The sequence below is a fragment of the Lathamus discolor genome, chromosome 1 (genome assembly GCF_037157495.1).
Source record: "Lathamus discolor isolate bLatDis1 chromosome 1, bLatDis1.hap1, whole genome shotgun sequence".
NCBI lineage: Eukaryota > Metazoa > Chordata > Aves > Psittaciformes > Psittacidae > Lathamus > Lathamus discolor.
Window position 1 is genome coordinate 115877306 of NC_088884.1, and position 18258 is coordinate 115895563.

The 18258-nt window shown below is 38.2% G+C and overlaps 1 protein-coding gene across 5 annotated transcripts in view; it reads right to left on the reverse strand.

Annotated features, from left to right (window-relative positions):
* The window catches only part of GRID2 (glutamate ionotropic receptor delta type subunit 2), a 744966-nt gene that overhangs the window by 282067 nt on the left and 444641 nt on the right, over positions 1-18258 (reverse strand). For all 5 annotated transcript variants that reach the window (XR_010615424.1, XM_065691904.1, XM_065691874.1 and 2 more), the window contains one exon: positions 8269-8474. Coding sequence is in view for 4 of the 5 variants with exons in the window: in XM_065691904.1 (XP_065547976.1) it covers positions 8269-8474 (206 nt within the window). In the remaining variant the exon portion in view is untranslated. The remainder of the gene's footprint in view (positions 1-8268; positions 8475-18258) is intronic.

Here is an 18258-nt window from a genome sequence, read left to right on the forward strand (position 1 = left end):
AGTCATGGTAAGATCCGCAGGATACATTGCTACCACTCGGCTTGTACATCATGCAGGCGTTTGTCTCACTTTTCACATTGCAAGCATATTGCAAGATGAGCATGCCCATATACTGCTTCTCCTCAGCTACTGATATTGTAACCTTAATTAAAAGACAAAACCAGTATGCAGCCAACACAAATGTGCCAGCTGAGCTCCTGACTACTAATACGCAACCTTACTTTTCAGGAACAGCAAGGTACAGCCCTAGTTCCAAAATTCATAACAGTGCATAGGACATGCAGATGGCCACCAGCCCCTGTTCTTTTAGATCTAGACCCTCTGCGTTGGGACAGATTTCCCATTATGTTTCCTCTTAATTTTAGATACTAAAATAAACTACCCTAGCAACAGCAAGCACAGCATTTTGCCCCAAAAACCCAAACACTACATTGTGAACCTGGATTTTAACTTTCCTACTGATACTTCCCTGAAAAGACAGGAACCAAAAGGATTGCTTTAGGCTACAGACACAGTAATGACACATTTGATACAAATCCCTTTGAAGCTGACTTATTTCACCAGTGAGACTTACTTTCCACTTTCATTTTTCTGTAACTAAAATACTTTATCTTCACACTTGTACCCTATAGTAAGTGAGTGCATATAAAATCAATACCATCACTCCATTCATCAAGCATAGGAAAACTGCATGAATTTTCACATCCAATCATTCAGCCATCAGCTGGATGGCCTACACTCATGGCTGCAAGAGTATAAAAAGTCAGGGAATTTGACTAACTGGCAAATACAAGAACTTTCTCAGATTTTTTTCTGAAAAGTAAAATCTAGAGTCCTCCAAGACCCTGCTTTAATTCTTGCAGTTTTAAAGAACTCAAAAAGACTCTTTTGCTACGTTTAAAAGATCAAAGTTTCAACTTGTTCAGCATTCTGAACAAGTTTTCTGAGCAACCCTTTACTAGAGATTTGGAAGATCTTATGAAGTAAAAAACTTTTTAAGCCTCTAGCTCAGTTTGCAGCTATAAATTCTGTTTTTAAGGTTGGAGAAAGACAAAAAAAATATATTTAATTATATATATTATCATTAATGACAACAAATAACAGTGGAGCATGCCGAATGGGATTTATTCCAGCTATCATGTAGAGAATAGGCTCAAAAAAGGCAAGTATGGTCTACAGGAGTGTGCAGGTCTAAAAAGCTCAAATGTTTTTCAATAAAACAATTGATGAGAAAGACAACCTTAAAAATTACAGCATTCAGCTTACTTACAAGAAAGACAAATGAGCAAACAGCCATAAACAGTGCAAGATCTGGTTTTAGCCTCTGAAGACCGGCTCTCCTAGATAAATTCCAGTATAGCCAATATATATAGTTATGGTAAAATGAGCAAAGGAGGCAAAAATAGCATTAGCCAAGTTCATGTGGCTATTGCTGATCCTTCACCTTCATCACTGCCATCAAAGAAAACTGCTTGAACTCTTGCCTTTAGAGACTTTAGACTTGTATTTTATGTAAATAGGACTGTTTAAAAATTCCCAGAGATCACAAATAAATTTTTACAAAGAAAATGCTGAAAATCTCTGTGGGAAATAATAATTAATATCTGCATAATGGAAAAAAATACTTTTTTCATTATTATTAGCATCAACTAACTACCAGCTACTGCTATATTCAGCAGTGCCCAGAAAATTATGATGTACATACAAATGTGCTAAGCCATCAAGTCGCTTAATGGGATCTCCAGCACACTTACCATGATACCTGTGGTAGCTTTTCCAGTCTATCACTGAATAAGTTCATCACTGCTGAATTCAACTGACAAATTCTTTCTTGCTCTATCTCCAAGTTGCCTTGAGAAGAAGAAACTCCTCAGGCAGTACAGTTCATTAAAAAAAACCCCATAAAAACCAGGGTGTGTTTTAGATGGTAGATGAATATGCTTTTACTTTTGCAGGAAAGATATGGATGTATATAAAATAATGTTACTATTTATCTCTTATGCACTATACAAAGGTATGCAAGCATTACTCTTCCTTTTATCTAGGGAAAAAAGTAATGAAGTGTGATTCAGTAACACATTCAAAAGTCACATAGCATGTGCATGGCAGAAGAAGAGAAACCAGCTTTCCTAAATCCCAGTTTGATGACTGCTCCTGAATGTACCTGGGATTGGCAGCCCGTGGCGCACATATAAAAGGCAAACCAGCTGATTTTAAATGGCAGAAGATCAAAAACTCGGATTTACAAGATTTTTAAGTAGCTAATAGCTGAACTACAGGTAGATCTGTGCCAAAAAACAGAGTCAGGTACTACCTAGCACATGAAGTTAAGGGATGCATTAGATGATAATTTATTCTCCAAAGCTAATTATATGGACACGGTATCTATTTGGAGTCTTAGAATCATAGAATCATAGAATAGTTAGGGTTGGAAAGGACCTCAAGATCATCCAGTTCCAACCCCCCTGCCATGGGCCAGGGACACCTCATGCTAAACCATCTCGCCCAAGGCTACGTTCAACCTGGCCTTGAACACTGCCAGGGATGGAGCATCCACAACCTCCTTGGGAAACCGATTCCAGTGCCTCACCACCCTAACAGGAAAGAATTTCCTCCTTATATCCAGTCTAAACTTCCCCTGTTTAAATTTTAAACCGCTACCCATTGTCCTGTCACTACAGTCCCTGATGAAGAGTCCCTCCCCAGCATCCCTATAGGCCCCCTTCAGGTACTGGAAGGCTGCTATTAGGTCCCCACGCAGCCTTCTCTTCTCCAGGCTGAACAGCCCTAACTTCCTCAGCCTGTCCTCATACGGGAGGTGCTCCAGTCCCCTGATCATCCTCGTGGCCCTCCTCTGGACTTGTTCCAACAGTTCCATGTCCTTTTTATGCTGAGGACATCAGAACTGCACACAATACTCCAGGTGAGGTCTCACAAGAGCAGAGGGGCAGGATCACCTCCTTCGACCTGCACCTCCTTCTTCCGCCTCTCTATGTATGTTATCTGTTCACATCTGAACAAAACCCACTAAACAAAAACCATCTACTTCTAGTGGAAACCACATAATTTGTGCACAGGTTTCAGTGGAAGTAGAACCCAGGTGCATTGGATTCCTAACTCCTATTTTCAGCTGCATTCACCTGTGTACACACATATCTATATATACATGTCTGTACATGTCTGTAGATCATGCTTTTAACTAAAACTAAATTTTCTTTATGAATAAAAAGAGGATCAAAACAGCTAAATGTCAGTGTAACATTCCTTAGGATATATTTAAAACCCAATGAGCACAGTGTCATAGAATAAGGTATAACAAAAAAAAAAAAAAAACAAAAACAAAAAAACAAAACAAAACAACCAAGTAAAAAAGACTGAGCTTCCATGAACTTTGGACATACAAAGGCTGAAAAACCTTGTGGAGAAGAAGTTGAGTAAACTTTCCTAATTCACATCAAATAAGTTGTTTAATGAAATAAGCCTGTGTAGAGTGCTATGTAACACTAAAGCAAATCCCTGTCACAATCTGTTATTTGCTGCATGATCACATCTAAAGCTAAATCCAGGTAAAATAATAACCATGTCACTTTATGAAAAAGAAAAAAAATTACTTTTTAAAATACTTAGGTTTAAAATAACCTGATATTTTCAATAGAGGAATAGTGATAAAATGTAATAAATACCAGGACATGTGCCACCACAAATAATCTTATGTCACAGAATAAGTCTTCCTCCACATTCTATTCACAGTAACCATTAGAAAAAACATGGTGAAGGTTCAATGACATAAGGCATTTTTAAATTACATTTGCTCCTAAAATTTTCACCTTCTCTTTTTCACTTGCCCACTACATTGCAAGAACTTGATTTACATTCTTTATTCTATTTTCCCTGTACATTTTAATATTTCATTTATAAAGAGTTCTTTTATTCATGAAAGTAGTAGTGTAGCTTCTCTTCATTCAAGGTAAACTATTTTAGTACTGTCCCACAGCCTGGGTTAGAAAAAAATCCTAAACATTTCAATTCACCAAAATCATGTGCAGCAGATCTTACTAACGCCTAAAAGCTACATAATTTTAATTTTCTTTGAAAATTAATACAGATAAATTAAATGGCACCTATACAGGTTGGTACAATGAGCATGTCTGCATACACACAGGTCAACATGCCGGACTTATTGCTAAAACTCTCAGATTTGGCAGCTGCTAGTTTTGTTGAATTTTAATACATTTTAAATAATTAAAACCCAGCTCTGTGATGCATGGCAGCTTAATTTTAAGTACCTGTTTAACAGTAAACATTGCCAATATCTCTAGCATAATCACTTGCACGCATGAAGTCCCAACATTATGGGGCTCTGTAGTTTCAAGCTGATTGCAGAATGAAGCCTTTGGAATAATAAAAAGCTAATATTTTTCAATTACACAAACATAGAGTGTGCAGCACTCTCTCCAGTCTGGGAACTGAAAATGCCCACTGCATTGATGGCTTGAAATTGTCAAGTCCTCACAACACCTTTGATGTTTATACACATTGCCAATGCTCTGAAATTTCTGCCTGACAAGCTGCTGAATCTTGATGCTGCAGTTAAAAAGTGTTCTCACCCCTTTCTTTAAGAGGCCACTACCCCTGCAACAGAACCAAGGAACTTAGCAAGGGGCATCAAGGCGTACAGTCACATCTGCCAAGCTTGCTGCTGGAGTGGGAATCCCTCTGTTAAGGGAAGAACTAACAGCTGGAGGTGGCAGTGTCTTCAGCACCTAGACCAAGGTCTTATAGAGCTTGCCTGTCAAAACTCCAGCAAAATCCCTGGCTGATGAGAAGGCTCTTTTGCCCACAGCTTACTGGATTTTCGATGTGTAAAGTCTTCTGCTAATCAACATAATTTTCCTGTATATCTAAGAAACTGAATCAGCTTCAGCATCCCTCCCTTGTCGTCTTGTTATCAGCTCCTGGATTCTTTGCACAAAACACCACATTCATATTTCTGCACATAGCTGATAAGGAAGTTTCCTTAGCTAAACAGAAATAAAGTTGTAAGCAGAGATGTCCTGACAGCATACTGACCCAAGTGAGAATACCTGGCTTGCTTCCTAAAGTCTTGCTTCTCTAAGTTGTTTTGCTATCCCCAGAATCTCTGCTGCAACCTGAGTTTCCTGGCCTGTTCCTCTTACTACCCAGCCTTCTCACACTTAGCTTTAGAAATCCTTGCTTTTCAAGGCAGTCTCAACACAGAGGTGGTTTCTCCCTGCCCTTTCCTTAACCTTTTCTAGTGTTTTGAGATGCCTTTCTGACAAGACTAACAAGGTGACAGAGACTTTCTTGGCCAAAAGGGTCCCTGCTCTTTTGCTAAAGCACCAGGTGAATTTTAATACTTCTGTCACTTGACCCTGGATTTTTGCTCCAGTGCTGAGCTGGCAAGGACATCCTATGCCTTTTTCTCTATTTGTCTTCATACCCTGCAAGTTCATCAGAGATCAGAAGAACATGTGCAAAAAAAAACCCACCCCCAAAACCAAAAAAACAAGCAGTGTACTATTCACACCAGTCACCAGTGCTGTCAGACTCTCACTTTACATTAATCCTATAGTCAGTAAGGAGAGATGCTGTGATACCTGCTCCCAATTCTTCCTGCCTTTCAACACTCTACAGAGGGCAAATTAATACATAATGGTTAAAGAGAAGGTAGGTTTTATCTCTACAACCAGAACAGTGTATTTACATCTTAATCCCCATTTTCTTGAGTATATAAGTATAGATCTCATCTCTGAGAGCTCTAGAGATGCAAAAGCTGGAAAGAAAAAAGTGATCTAACATAAAAAAAGCAATGCTACTTAAAAAATGGTATTAAATTAAACCCAATATTCTTACTTAAAAATAAGAATTTCAGAGTCAGAGCAGAGATAAATTCTACTGCAAGGAATCTCAAATTTACAGTCTGCCTATTTACACAGGCCAGTATCTGACTATTTACTCTGGAAAAGTTGTTACTTGCATAGTAATCAAGCCTATGCTTACTACAGCTGCTGCAGAGTGAATAAACCCTCTTCTCAGCTAAACAATGAGGGGGTTCAGCCATATCAGCCATCTAAGAGCAACCAAAGCAGCAAAGACCATGTGAGGTCTGGGGAAAGAGGCCAACAGCTGAATCCAACTAGGCAGCCAAAAGTGTCTCCTGGGCAGAAAGGCCACAAAAATCCCAAGGGCTTGTCTACATAAGCAGTTGTTTCTTATTAACTTCTTCAAGTTTACATGTAAATCTATCATCTAAATCTATCTAAACTGAATTGCCAAGTTAAACTAATCATGCAGAAGGAACAGTCTCTGAAATAAGCATGTCTACACTTGAGCTGTTTAGAAATATCTTAACTTACTGTCAGTCCATAGGCTTTATAGTTGTTTGTCCATAAAGTACAGCTGCTCGTTCAACTGCAAAACAGTTTTTAACATCCAGTGGCAAAACTATCCCAGCAAGTTTCTCCTTGTGCAGACACTGAGTGTTTGAGTGCAGTTGCGTAGTTCATTCCACACCACCAACAGAAATGAAGTAAGGCAGTAATCATATTCCTATTTGAGTAACTCTTCCTATCGAGAGGTTCCTGCTGTCAGCTTTACTAGTCACACATCTTGCTCCAAATAAATGCTGCTGTGCTAGCAAAACCTGTAACTGATGCGAGACATTCTCTTTGAGCCTCACTCGCGAAAGAAGGCAATGACCTCTCCTCATAGTCTTACAGAATCCAGGAAAGGAGAAACATTAAGAATGTTTTGTTATTTTTATTTTTTTTTGGGGGGGGTTGGTTTTGGATATTTAGCTGGGGAGAGGGATTGTGGGTTTAGATTAGTTGGAGGGTTTGTTGGTGTTTTTTTGGGGGAGAGAGGATTTGAGTGGCTAACGCCAAAGTGACAACTCTGAAAGAAACTGTTTACTTTCTTGACAACATACTTCAAAAGATGGCAATGACTTTGTTACTATGCTTGAATGTGTAAAAATACACAATAATATGTTGTGTTTTGTTTTTTAAAGAGCATTTTTCTTGAGGAACAACAGGAGTTGTGTTCACTAAGTTATTGTAGTTAGAGCCCTGAACCCTGCTGCTCTGAGGTTGCAATGTGAAATATCTTATGGAAAAATAAACCACTTGTGACTTGGGTGATGAAAACAGTGCAGAATAATCTAAAACATGCCCACAAACTGTTTACATCTTAGAATGCACTGCAAACATTTGGCTAGAGCTGCAAACCCTCATTTCTCAGAATTAGCAAGCTTCAGTGTGTAATAGGGACAGCAGACTGCCTAGCCAAATAGGAAAAAAAAAATCAAAAAGAAACAAAAAAGCCCGCTTTTAATTAATGTTCCTAAAAGGCATTCACTTGAGACAACATAGTTTTTAACCCTCAATTTCTGAAGACTTTGGCAATAGGAAAGCATAAAAGAAAAGTAATGCAAGTTACAAATAGATACAAAGAAAAATTATTGCAGAGATAAAGTGTATTTCTATGGAACAGAAAACAAATACATTTTTAACCACTGGTTGATGATGAAGTGTATACACACATGTGAAAAACCATAATGGAAACAGCACAGTGCTGTGTAAAAAAACCTACGCCACTAATAAAAAAAATGACGTTACAATCGAAAGTGATATGAAAGTCTTCTGTCAGTAAATCCTGAAGAGGATTGAAAAATTCTGTCCATATTGTTTGCAGTTTTTGCTTAAATACATAAGCACAACTGTAAGCCTATGGTCTTAAGTTCTTCAGTCAGATCCAGCTCTTCATAAATTCCACTACTCAGTGGTACATAACAGATCATTATTAATATTATCTAAATAAAAAATGGAATGCCAATTGGGTAGACAAATTTTATCCACAAAGACATATTACATATATTCATATGAATAATAATAAAATTGTCACTTGCAAAAATTTTTTAGTGAGGGACACAATGAGCAAAGAAATAGCAATATAATATCCATAAGCTTCAGCAGAAGTTGGAGTGCTGATTCTTCTTCATGTTTCCTAGATGCTTTTGCTCATGCAGAATGCAGCTATAATATTCAGTGTGCACACTGATGAGCATGAAAACACACCCTAGCATGATGGTCTTTGAAGTGAAAATATTTACATTATTAGTTGGAGTTTTTGTTTGGTTGGTTGGGGGTTTCTTTGATTGTTTTTATGAAGTCAAATAAACTGAATCTTTTGACAAACAGCTGGAATCTTGGTCATCAAAACAAGAAGTTACCAGTGATAAATACATACCTCTGTTAAGAATGATTTGGCTGTCAAGGGGTTCATTATAAGAATAGCCCGTCTCAGAGTGTCCCGGTAGCGATTCAGTTCTTCTATTCGCATAGTGGCAAAGAGCCCTGTGATCATTTTATTGATGTTGTTTTCTACTTTCTGCAATGCTACATCCATTCCCTGTTGAGATACTTTGTCCAAAAACTCTTGTATTCCACGGATATCTAGGCAAATCAAAAGCCAAACAAGATGTTAATTAGTAAGTGGAGAAAAGACAGAAACAACTGCTCAATTCATCTCACATAAGTGTTTTTTGTTCAGTGTCAGGTAGACAGATGCCTTTGGGCTTTAACTTAACATTCACTGGAACTCCTCCTGAGCTATGCTCATAGCATTTTTTAAAGCACTAAAAGAGGAGAAATAATGGCCACACATCAGCTATTGTGCAAAGGAACCACTAGAAAACAAGCCTACAAATGTTTCTAGCATGTTTCTTAGTTCGTTCTTGCAATCACCACACTTTATTTTTCTTAAAGGACTGACTTGTGTGTTAAAATCTGTAACGAGCAGTGAAGTTATGATGACTGTATGATGACAGTGCTTCCTTCTAGAGAGGGCTATTGGAGGGGAAGAAAGGTAGAAAGCAGATTATTTTATGCAACACTATGTAGTTTAAGGTATCTGAGTGAAGGTTGGGCTGTGCATTCATCCAAAAGTCTTAACATTGTTCTAAATTGCACAGCTATTTAATTCCTTCAAAACCAAACCAAAAACCAGACATACAGTTGCAGTGCTACTGCCTGCTCTGCCACTGCTGGTGGAATTTTACAAATTCTTACCTATCAAACTGCCCTAATAGAGCTTTCTGGCTAATTTTGAATAAATCCTGCTTTAAAAATAACTTGGAAGAATTGATCAGCAAAATACTGTATTCACCATGCAGCTTGTAATATCTTTGATGTCCCCCAAACTGAAATGGCTAGGTATCCTTACACTGTGATGCTGGTCCTTTGAAAGGACTTTTCCAGTAGTGAATTCCACAAGCGCAAAGAAAAAGCTCAATTTTTTTTTCCGCTGCTCTTTTGAATGGCTTCATCTAAAACCCCGAACTTGAAGCTTAGATTTAAAATCATTCAATGACTTTGTAAGGCAGAGCAGGGTCTCTTCGATCTCAGGAAAATCCCTCCAGCCTCAGGAAGTCCTCACTGACCCCTACACACCACTGCAGCTTCTCCATGTTTTCTCTGAAGCTAAGTCACCAGTAATCTGATGCAACTCCTCTCCCCAGCACTTGCTCAGACCTGCTCTCCCAGGGGACATTCAGCAGGACATCCTTCTTTCTCTGCTGGCATGCCAGCCTCCCACACACCCATCCAATCTCATTTACAGGAGCAAGGTACAGCCTTAGAGCCAACAAAACAGACACTCTCTGACACAGACACTAGTTATGGGGGGGTTGGGGGAGGAGAAGGGAGTGGGAGGAAGGAAACCAGTAACCCACTACAGAAAGAAATTCCTCAAGAAACGTTTCTTTGGCAAGAAAGGTTTCTCAGGGTTTAGAGGCATTTGTGGTTAAAACTCACCCAAAAAGTATTTCTCAAACTAGAATACTAAACCTTGTCTCTCCTAGGTGTGTGGTGTTCTGTCCCATCCCTCGGGGGTTGCAGTTCCTGCTCTGCTACCTTCCTACATCTTTGGTGCTCTGCAGTTCCTTGTCTTCCAGGGGAATGGTCAGACCTGAGGCCACAAGCTGATCATGTGTATTTCTTCATGAAACATCTTATATCTGAGAAAGCTTCCAACTAGATATTCATAATGGCTTGGCTACTCTGAGATCTTTTATTCTCACCTATCATCTTTCCTACTCCCTGCCCTTATACTTGGGGAGGGAGGCATGGTGGGAGGCTCTATTTAATCTTAACATAGAATGAATAAACATGGAATGAAGCATCTCAAAAGGGTTCACACTATTGGAAGCACCTTAGATGCAGTTGGCATGTGATGTGAGAGGACAGCAAAATCTGGAAAATCAGACTGAAAGTAGACTGGAGAAATGCTTAAACACAATAAACTGTAAGCTCTAGAAGAGCTATTACATGAACACCCATAAACTCTATCAGGAAAGAGCTTCTGGCTGGCCCTTAGGGTGGTCTATTTTGCAGGTGATACAAGTGACACGGCACTGGTACATTGTGATAACAGCTCAGGGTAACCCCAAGACAAGCCACAGAGAATAGGGGAGCATGAAGCTATTGTTTACTTTACCAGGATTGCAGTAGCTACCTTTTCAGGAGGTACACTGACAGGTAACAGCTTTTAGGAGAACTAAAGATCGTTTTAAGACCAGAGGAAATAATTAAGATACCCAAGCTATAACTTTTTGCCAACTTTGCTGGAAAAACTGCACCAGAACTAAATTTAAGCTTTCCTCTTTTCCAAGCCCAGTGAATACTCTTTTTACGAAGTTACACATGAGGATCTGGAAGGACCCAACATACTCTGAAAGTTTAAAGGTTCTGACAAACACAGAATCACAGAATCACAGAATCCCAAGGGTTGGAAGGGACCTAAAAAGATCATCTAGTCCAACCCCCCTGCAAGAGCAGGGTAACCTACAGTACATCACACAGGAACTTGTCCAGGCGGGCCTTGAATATCTCCAGTGTAGGAGACTCCACAACCCCCCTGGGCAACCTGTTCCAGTGCTCTGTCACTCTTACAGTAAAGAAGTTCTTCCTGATGTTAACGTGGAACTTCCTATGTTCCAGTTTACACCCATTGCCCCTTGTCCTATCACTGGATATCACTGAAAAAAGCCTAGCTCCATCATCCTGACACCTACCCTTTACATATTTGTAAACATTGATGAGGTCACCCCTCAGTCTCCTCTTCTCCAAGCTAAAGAGACCCAGCTCCCTCAGCCTCTTGATCTTAGCATTTGACATCAGGTTAAGGCAAAATAAGATATCTGGGTAGTTCTGTGCTTCACAGAAGTCCAACTGGCCCTATCAAAAAGATCTGAGGCTTAGACATTCACGCTCTGATTAGCTTATTTCCAGCCACAAACAGTTCCATAACGAAAACTAAGTTCAGTCTCCACAGAAAACACTCTGCCTGTCTCCCCAGGAGAGATGTAGTTGCTAGAGAGTGTTACAGATATCCATCCTCCTCCAACACCAGATTACTGCGATACTTCAAATTACAGAGAAATAACCATGTAAGAGCTTATAATCAAGCAGTTAACAAAAACTAGCAACATGTAACAACAGGATTAGCCTTGGAAACTGGACTGCCACAATCAGAAAGTTGGGTCTCTTATCTAAGTGCTCTAAAATGCCATGAACTGGAAAGAAATGGTATTTTAGGCATTTAAGATTTTTTAGGCATTCAGCACTGCAACCCCATTCTTCAGACACTGCTGAAATACCACTATTACTGAACACTTGAAGAATAGTTTAAACATGAATAAAATACATGCTTACACTAAAAATAAAATTCCATAAGAGAATCAGATACTAATTACAGCTTCTATTTAATATCTAAATCAGGAAAATTAAATTCAGTCTAATCAGAGATGTTAGATTTTCTTGGCACTTTAAATACCAACAAGATTATTTGAACTGCTACAAATACGCCTAGATTTATGCAAATGATAAAATAACTTCTTTCCACTTTAACCCCTTCATTCTAATGCTCCTGAGGCTCACCGCTGTTACTTAACATCTAGACAAATGGAAAAAAACCCTGGGTAAAACTGACCAATTGGAGTCAAAATCATTGAAGTACAAGCAACACAGGTAGACAGGATCTAGATACACTATCAAAATATCAATTGGAAAAATTACTTAGGCTATGAAAGCCTTTTCAAAAACTTAAATTCTACAGCATAAATCCACATATTGCTCTCTGTCATCAGAACAGGTTAAGCAGGAACTACCCAAGTTTTAATTGTCCTTTCAAAACAGGATCATTTGACCTTAATTTATAAGCAGACTGGAGTTACTGTCTGATATTCTGCATAATGTCTGTTGTCCCAGAAGACAGATTATGGGATCTAATGGCTTTGTTTTCCACAAATATCTGAAAATATAAACAATGCAACAATTATATTGAATCTTCACCAAATGAAGGGGCAAAAGGGACAGAGGTCTGATAGTATTATATAGTTCTACATTTATTATCATTGATACCAACAGCATGGTACCAGTATAATACGCTTTTAGGAAATGGACACAATTCTAATGGAAAAGATATCAGACCATTCATAAAACTTTTTTGCTACTTCTGTCTTTGGCATTGATACAACAAAAAGCTGTGGGCAGGAATAAACGCATACTTCATATCTACCCCGTCTTATCCAGTAGAAGAATGGAGGTATTGGAATGCTCACCTGCAGCTATGAACCAGCAGAAAGCACATATAAAACACCCTGCTATTTAAATGCTATTTAAATCATGATACTGCTTCCAATATTTCAGCAGCAAGTCACTAGCAATGATCATATTCAAAGTGTATGCCAAAGAACAGATGCTGCCACTGAATGGGCAGCATTATCTTTCCTGTGTGGATTGTCTGAAAGTGGCACATATCCACAGTGCACTGTGGAATCATCTTTCTAATAGATAAACTCCTTCTGCAGAAAAATCTGGCAAGCAACCTGTGTCACAGATGGCTCTGCTGCGGAGACACAGGACTGTTCATGTCTGGAACACAGGTGTTTCTCGCCCTGAATTTGCTCGCCAACCTGCTGCCCAGCCAGAAGACGCATTTCTATTTTCTATTTAAATCAGATGAGTCACAGTCATTTCCAGAAACACAGAAGAGCTGCCCATTATCACCAGTATTAATTATACTCCTTGCTGATGAAAGCCAAAGTTACCACACAGAGACAGACCAATGCGAGAGCCAAAGTTGCTCCCAATTCAGTGTCACTACTGATTAGTATTACGCTTTCTGGTTTTTGAACTGTAAAGCCACTCTATACATGTGTGCACAAGAACATAATACTATTCTGCAGTCAGATACTCAGCATCAGCTATAGGGTTAAAACAGACTGAAAATTTAAAAGAAACATTACAAACATTCTCTTCTGAACCAAAATTGTGGCTGATTTAAGTGACTGTGAAGTTGGCTTGGGAAGTGTAAGAAATAAAGGGCAAGGCAATCAAAATTTATCAAGGATTTTTCTGGAAATTACCTTCCCTGACTACCCATACATAACTATGCCACAACAAGGAAGAGGTCTGTATGAAGGCTTTACGGTCTACACTGCTGGTGCGCAGAAGGTTCAACACTGGATGCATCAGACTGGCTGCAGCCACAGCTAAGGTGTGTGGAAAGAGCATCCTGCATGGGTGAGCACAAGGCCTCCTAAGCTCTCAAGACCTGACTGATAAATTCAAATGCAGGTACTCAGCATAATACTAGGCAAGCTGAGATCTGAGTCAGGTTCCAGCTTTACTACAGATTTACCATTACTGTGTTAGTTACTATGGAACTAACCTAAGAAAGAACTTAGGAAATAAAGTGTAAGTCAAATCAAATGCAAGCATCTAAAGTCACACTGCCTTTTCATCAAGCAACTTTTCAATATTGGAACAACCACAAGAAACAAGTATCTTAAATGCTGTTGCAGAGCATACTCAGAGCTAAGCATCCTTCACAGGCTACAGGTCCTATACCTAAATCTCCTTAAATGACCAATGCAGCAGCAACACTCAAACCTCACCTAAGACAAACATTTGCACCATTTACTGGAAAGCTCAGCAGTTGCGCAGCAGAAAATATGCACAGTCAGGTGGCAGGGAAAAGAAGCCAGTATTTTCAGAGTGGGAGGATTAAAAATTCGCAGCTTTCCTCAATACCGGATTACAGGAGAAATGATGTCTTTGCTCTTTTTTCATCGAGGTCTTTAACTGGCATATATGACTTCCATGACCTGATCTTAGCATAAAAAAACCCTAAAAGGAGTTCTTCCACAAGGGTTTCTTTTTGATCACTGGATCATATTTTCCTTGCATTTCTTCTTTCTGGTCCTAACTTTCCTTTGCCATCTCTGTTTCTATGCAGAGGAATATAAAAATTCAGAGGGATCAAGACCCCTAAATCCATCTTTGGGAAAGCCTAATGATCAGGATAGCCTAGAACAAAATATGCTGGGGTTCAGACATGTCATATAGATAAAATAGTATATATATATGTATATATATACACATACAGATTTTATAACCTGTACAAAAAGAGCAGCAAATCTTAAATAAACTCACATGCTGAGTACCTGTTATAATCTGATTAAAAATGAGAAATCTAAAAGTTAGAAGTAGATGCAAATTTTCTAAAAAATTTTCAAATCACATTATGGCCAGGAGAAGAAAAAGAGGGCACTCTTCACCTGCAGTAATGAATTAATACATCCACCTCTATCACTGTATTTCATCTAAACTACAAGGCACTCAGCACTTTGGTTATCTCAACCCTGGTTTACAGTCATTAGCTCAGCCTCCCCCTGATACCATTTCAGATATGAGAACATTTTCCTCACAGTATCCAGATCATTCAGCTGTGGCAGTAAAGGTGAATGCACCTGTCATAAATATTCACTGGCTGATTTATACAAAACACCTTATTTGCACAGTTGATGAGAAAAGCCATTGTATAACAAATGACACTGTTCAAATTCTTACCAAGGAAGCTTTATAAGACTAGCACAGTGGTTCGTTCTTACACATGATGGCTAACATGACAGCAATTGTTAATTATGAAAATGCACTGTACACAAGGGAGATGTGCAGCTCCAGCCAGATTCCAACAGTGCCAGTGCTCTGTTTAAAGCCTTGAGCAAAGTGTTTGCATTCCTGTGCACATGTTGGTATTTACTAACATGGTTAAGATCGACACTGAGAAAAACAGCAATTTAGCATGATGATTCAGTAACAATCCATACTGCTTTCACAGCAGTGGGATTCCTTCTCACTAGTCAGCTTATATGTAATACAGAGGGCCTCCAAAGCAAAACAAAGACATTAAAAATAACCCAAATCTACATAGCTTTCATATTAACATGTGGGAATTGAGGGGGAGCAGTTACCTGAACTGTTTCAGCTGGAAGATCTAGGTTCAGAGACTATAGCTGCAGTTCAAACTCATATGTAAATTCAAGCTCAAATGTTTAATTATATATGAGATCTTCATATAATTAAAATTTCTGGAACCTAACAAGTGGGGATGACATTTCCTGGGGGAAACTGAAAGTTTTGTAAATGGTAAGAATGACTGGTTTTCCCCTCCCTTGCTTGCAATTTTCTGAAATATCCCACAATAAAAAAAAAAAAAAAAAAAAGAGAGAGAGACAACAGATTTTCTCAAATTTTTTAACATCATCCAACTGAGAAAAAGGAAGAAGATATACTTTACGTTGTTCTATTCCAAACCATAATAAACCCAAGTAACTTTAATTTTGTTTGCTATGAACTATGGTGGCACTACTAAAATAACTATGTAATCCTTATTTTAATGGATCATCCAAGTGTCATTTACATTAGCTTTTTGTTTCATGCCATATGTCAGTTATTAGAGATTACCCTTTAAATATGAAAAATCAATACAGATTGTCTCAAGTAGCTGAATCAATGTTGGGGTGAGACAGTTTTCAAATCATGCAAGACTAAGTTTCCAACCTTACTGGTGATTGACACTTGATTGTTCCTTTGACTTTCTCGTTTTTAACTGGAAAGAAGGAAAAAAAAAAAAAAAAACCAAAGGATGAAAATGATAAATCAAATTGAAGCTAGAACTAATCCTTAAGAGTATCAGCTGCTACCTTAGCTTCTCGGAAATAGAAAGGGAGTCAGACTGTGATTACCCCTCACTCGTGAAGGTCAACAAGGCAATATATTCTATAATGACACAATTTTGACTGTGTAACCTGCTTTCCATGTCTTCATTCAATTTCTTCTTTACTACAGTTTGCAACAGAGATTTCCAAAAGGTTTCTAGGAGTTGTCTTTGAGCAAAACAACCTCTTGCGGAGAAATGAATTTTCCCTGCCTAGTGCCTCCAACAATACTGGTTTAGAACGTTGTGCTGTTTACCTTCAGCATTTACTGTCTTTAAAATCACACTAAACTTGAAAAATTGTACTTAAATCCTATATGACTGTACAACAGAGCTCTATACCTCTGCCTAGATATATACCTTTATTTAATAACAAGTAATCTATACTTCTGTCTGTATGATACATCAACTCTCCCTGTAATCACCACTGCTCCCTGTTGGGTTTCATAAGCATGAGGAGCTATATATCCCCTTCCAAGGAGGTGGCAAGGAACAGTGAAGTAAGTGTCGTTCCAATTTAGTATATGTGCTGCCAAAGCGAGCACTTGCAGACCTTCTGTCCTTGAAGACATTCTGGTAATAAACCAAGTGTTACTATGTGTGTTATAATCTTATTTCAAACAAATTGTTCTCTGTGTCCTTTTGTTCTGCAATGTTTTCAGTTGATTAAAAGTTTATCCTAAAGAAACAGGAATGTGAGTGGACTGATGCTGTGAAGAACACAAGCTATGAAAGCTATGTTGATAGACTAAGATTTAGAAATACTGTAATAAATATTTTCTAGCTTTTTCCTGTCTGTGCTTCCTCTTTTTCTTGACCGGTTAGAACTCTCAGAGAGAAATTTTCTTTTTCAATTTACGATACTACCTGGCATTTATGATGCTATTATGCCTAACTCATGCCTTTTTGCCAATGGAGGTACAATTTCTTCCATTAAACATGCAAAGTACTTTGTCCAATAGTTTCTTCATCTGATAACTGTTAACTTATTTAGCTGCCAAAATATCAGCTTACAAAATCCATTTTAATACTTCTAAGAAGATTTTAAAACAATGCCTTGAGAGTTGAAAAATAATCAGCAATCTCTAGTGGAGCTCAGTACAAGGTTTAGGTGTTCAAAAATCTTCAAATAAGTCACTTTTCATCTGACATTTGCAGGCTGTGCATATACAAAAGAAATCTCATCTCTCTACAAAACCTTGAGACAGCACCTCCTTTACAGCAATTACCCATTACACAGATATTAGAACATCTACAGTTTTATTTTGACCTCGGGACTGTAATTCTAGATATAATAAAAAATTTGGTCTTCCTTCCTTAGAAACACAACAGAGAGAGCTGTCAGGCTAAGCCTTTGAATACTTTATCCATTCCATCCTCAAAGACAGAAGTATGAACAAATGCCGAACACTTACCTTTCTACATATTCACTTGTAGCTCTGGAATACATTTCCCCAACTATTATGTGGTTAAAAAGTAGAAACATGGCCATTGCTCCATTAGAGAAATTTTATATGATTAGTTCAGTTATCTCAGAAGTTGGATAATTCCAGGGTCAACCAAAACGTGTATTCAGTTTCCAGTGGTAATGTCAGCCAGCAAAAGCAAGTTGCTACAAAGGTTTCACAATTACATCGCAAGTTAGCAGCTAAGAGACACATTGAAGTTACACAGATGAAAAATACATATTCCTTTCTCTATATGGATGACATAATAAATACTAATGAAAAAGTTTGATAATAAGCTTGAATTAATTATATGTTTATTGAGGCACAGTGAAGTAAATGAGTATGGGAAGTTGGCAAAGAGCCAGATGAGTAATAAACAGTTTTAAGACTGTCTGGAGACAGACTTGAGAATATTATAGTCATTAGGCAGCTGAAAACAGCCCCAGGGTAATTATAAGCATTTGCAATCGATTAAAGAGATCATGATTCTTTTATGAATCTTTATTAAACTTGCATTAAGACTTTAAATTACTTGAAAATGTTATGGTTTCAAACACATCTTTGTTAGTGGTCATCGTATATATGGAAAATGTGTGTGCAGGAAAGTGTCAGTGGAAGTACTCAGTATGATAGAATGGTTTGGGTTGAAAGGGATCTTAAAGATCATCTAGTTCTAACCCCGCTGCCATGGACAGGGACACCTTCCACTAGACCAGGTTGATTAAAG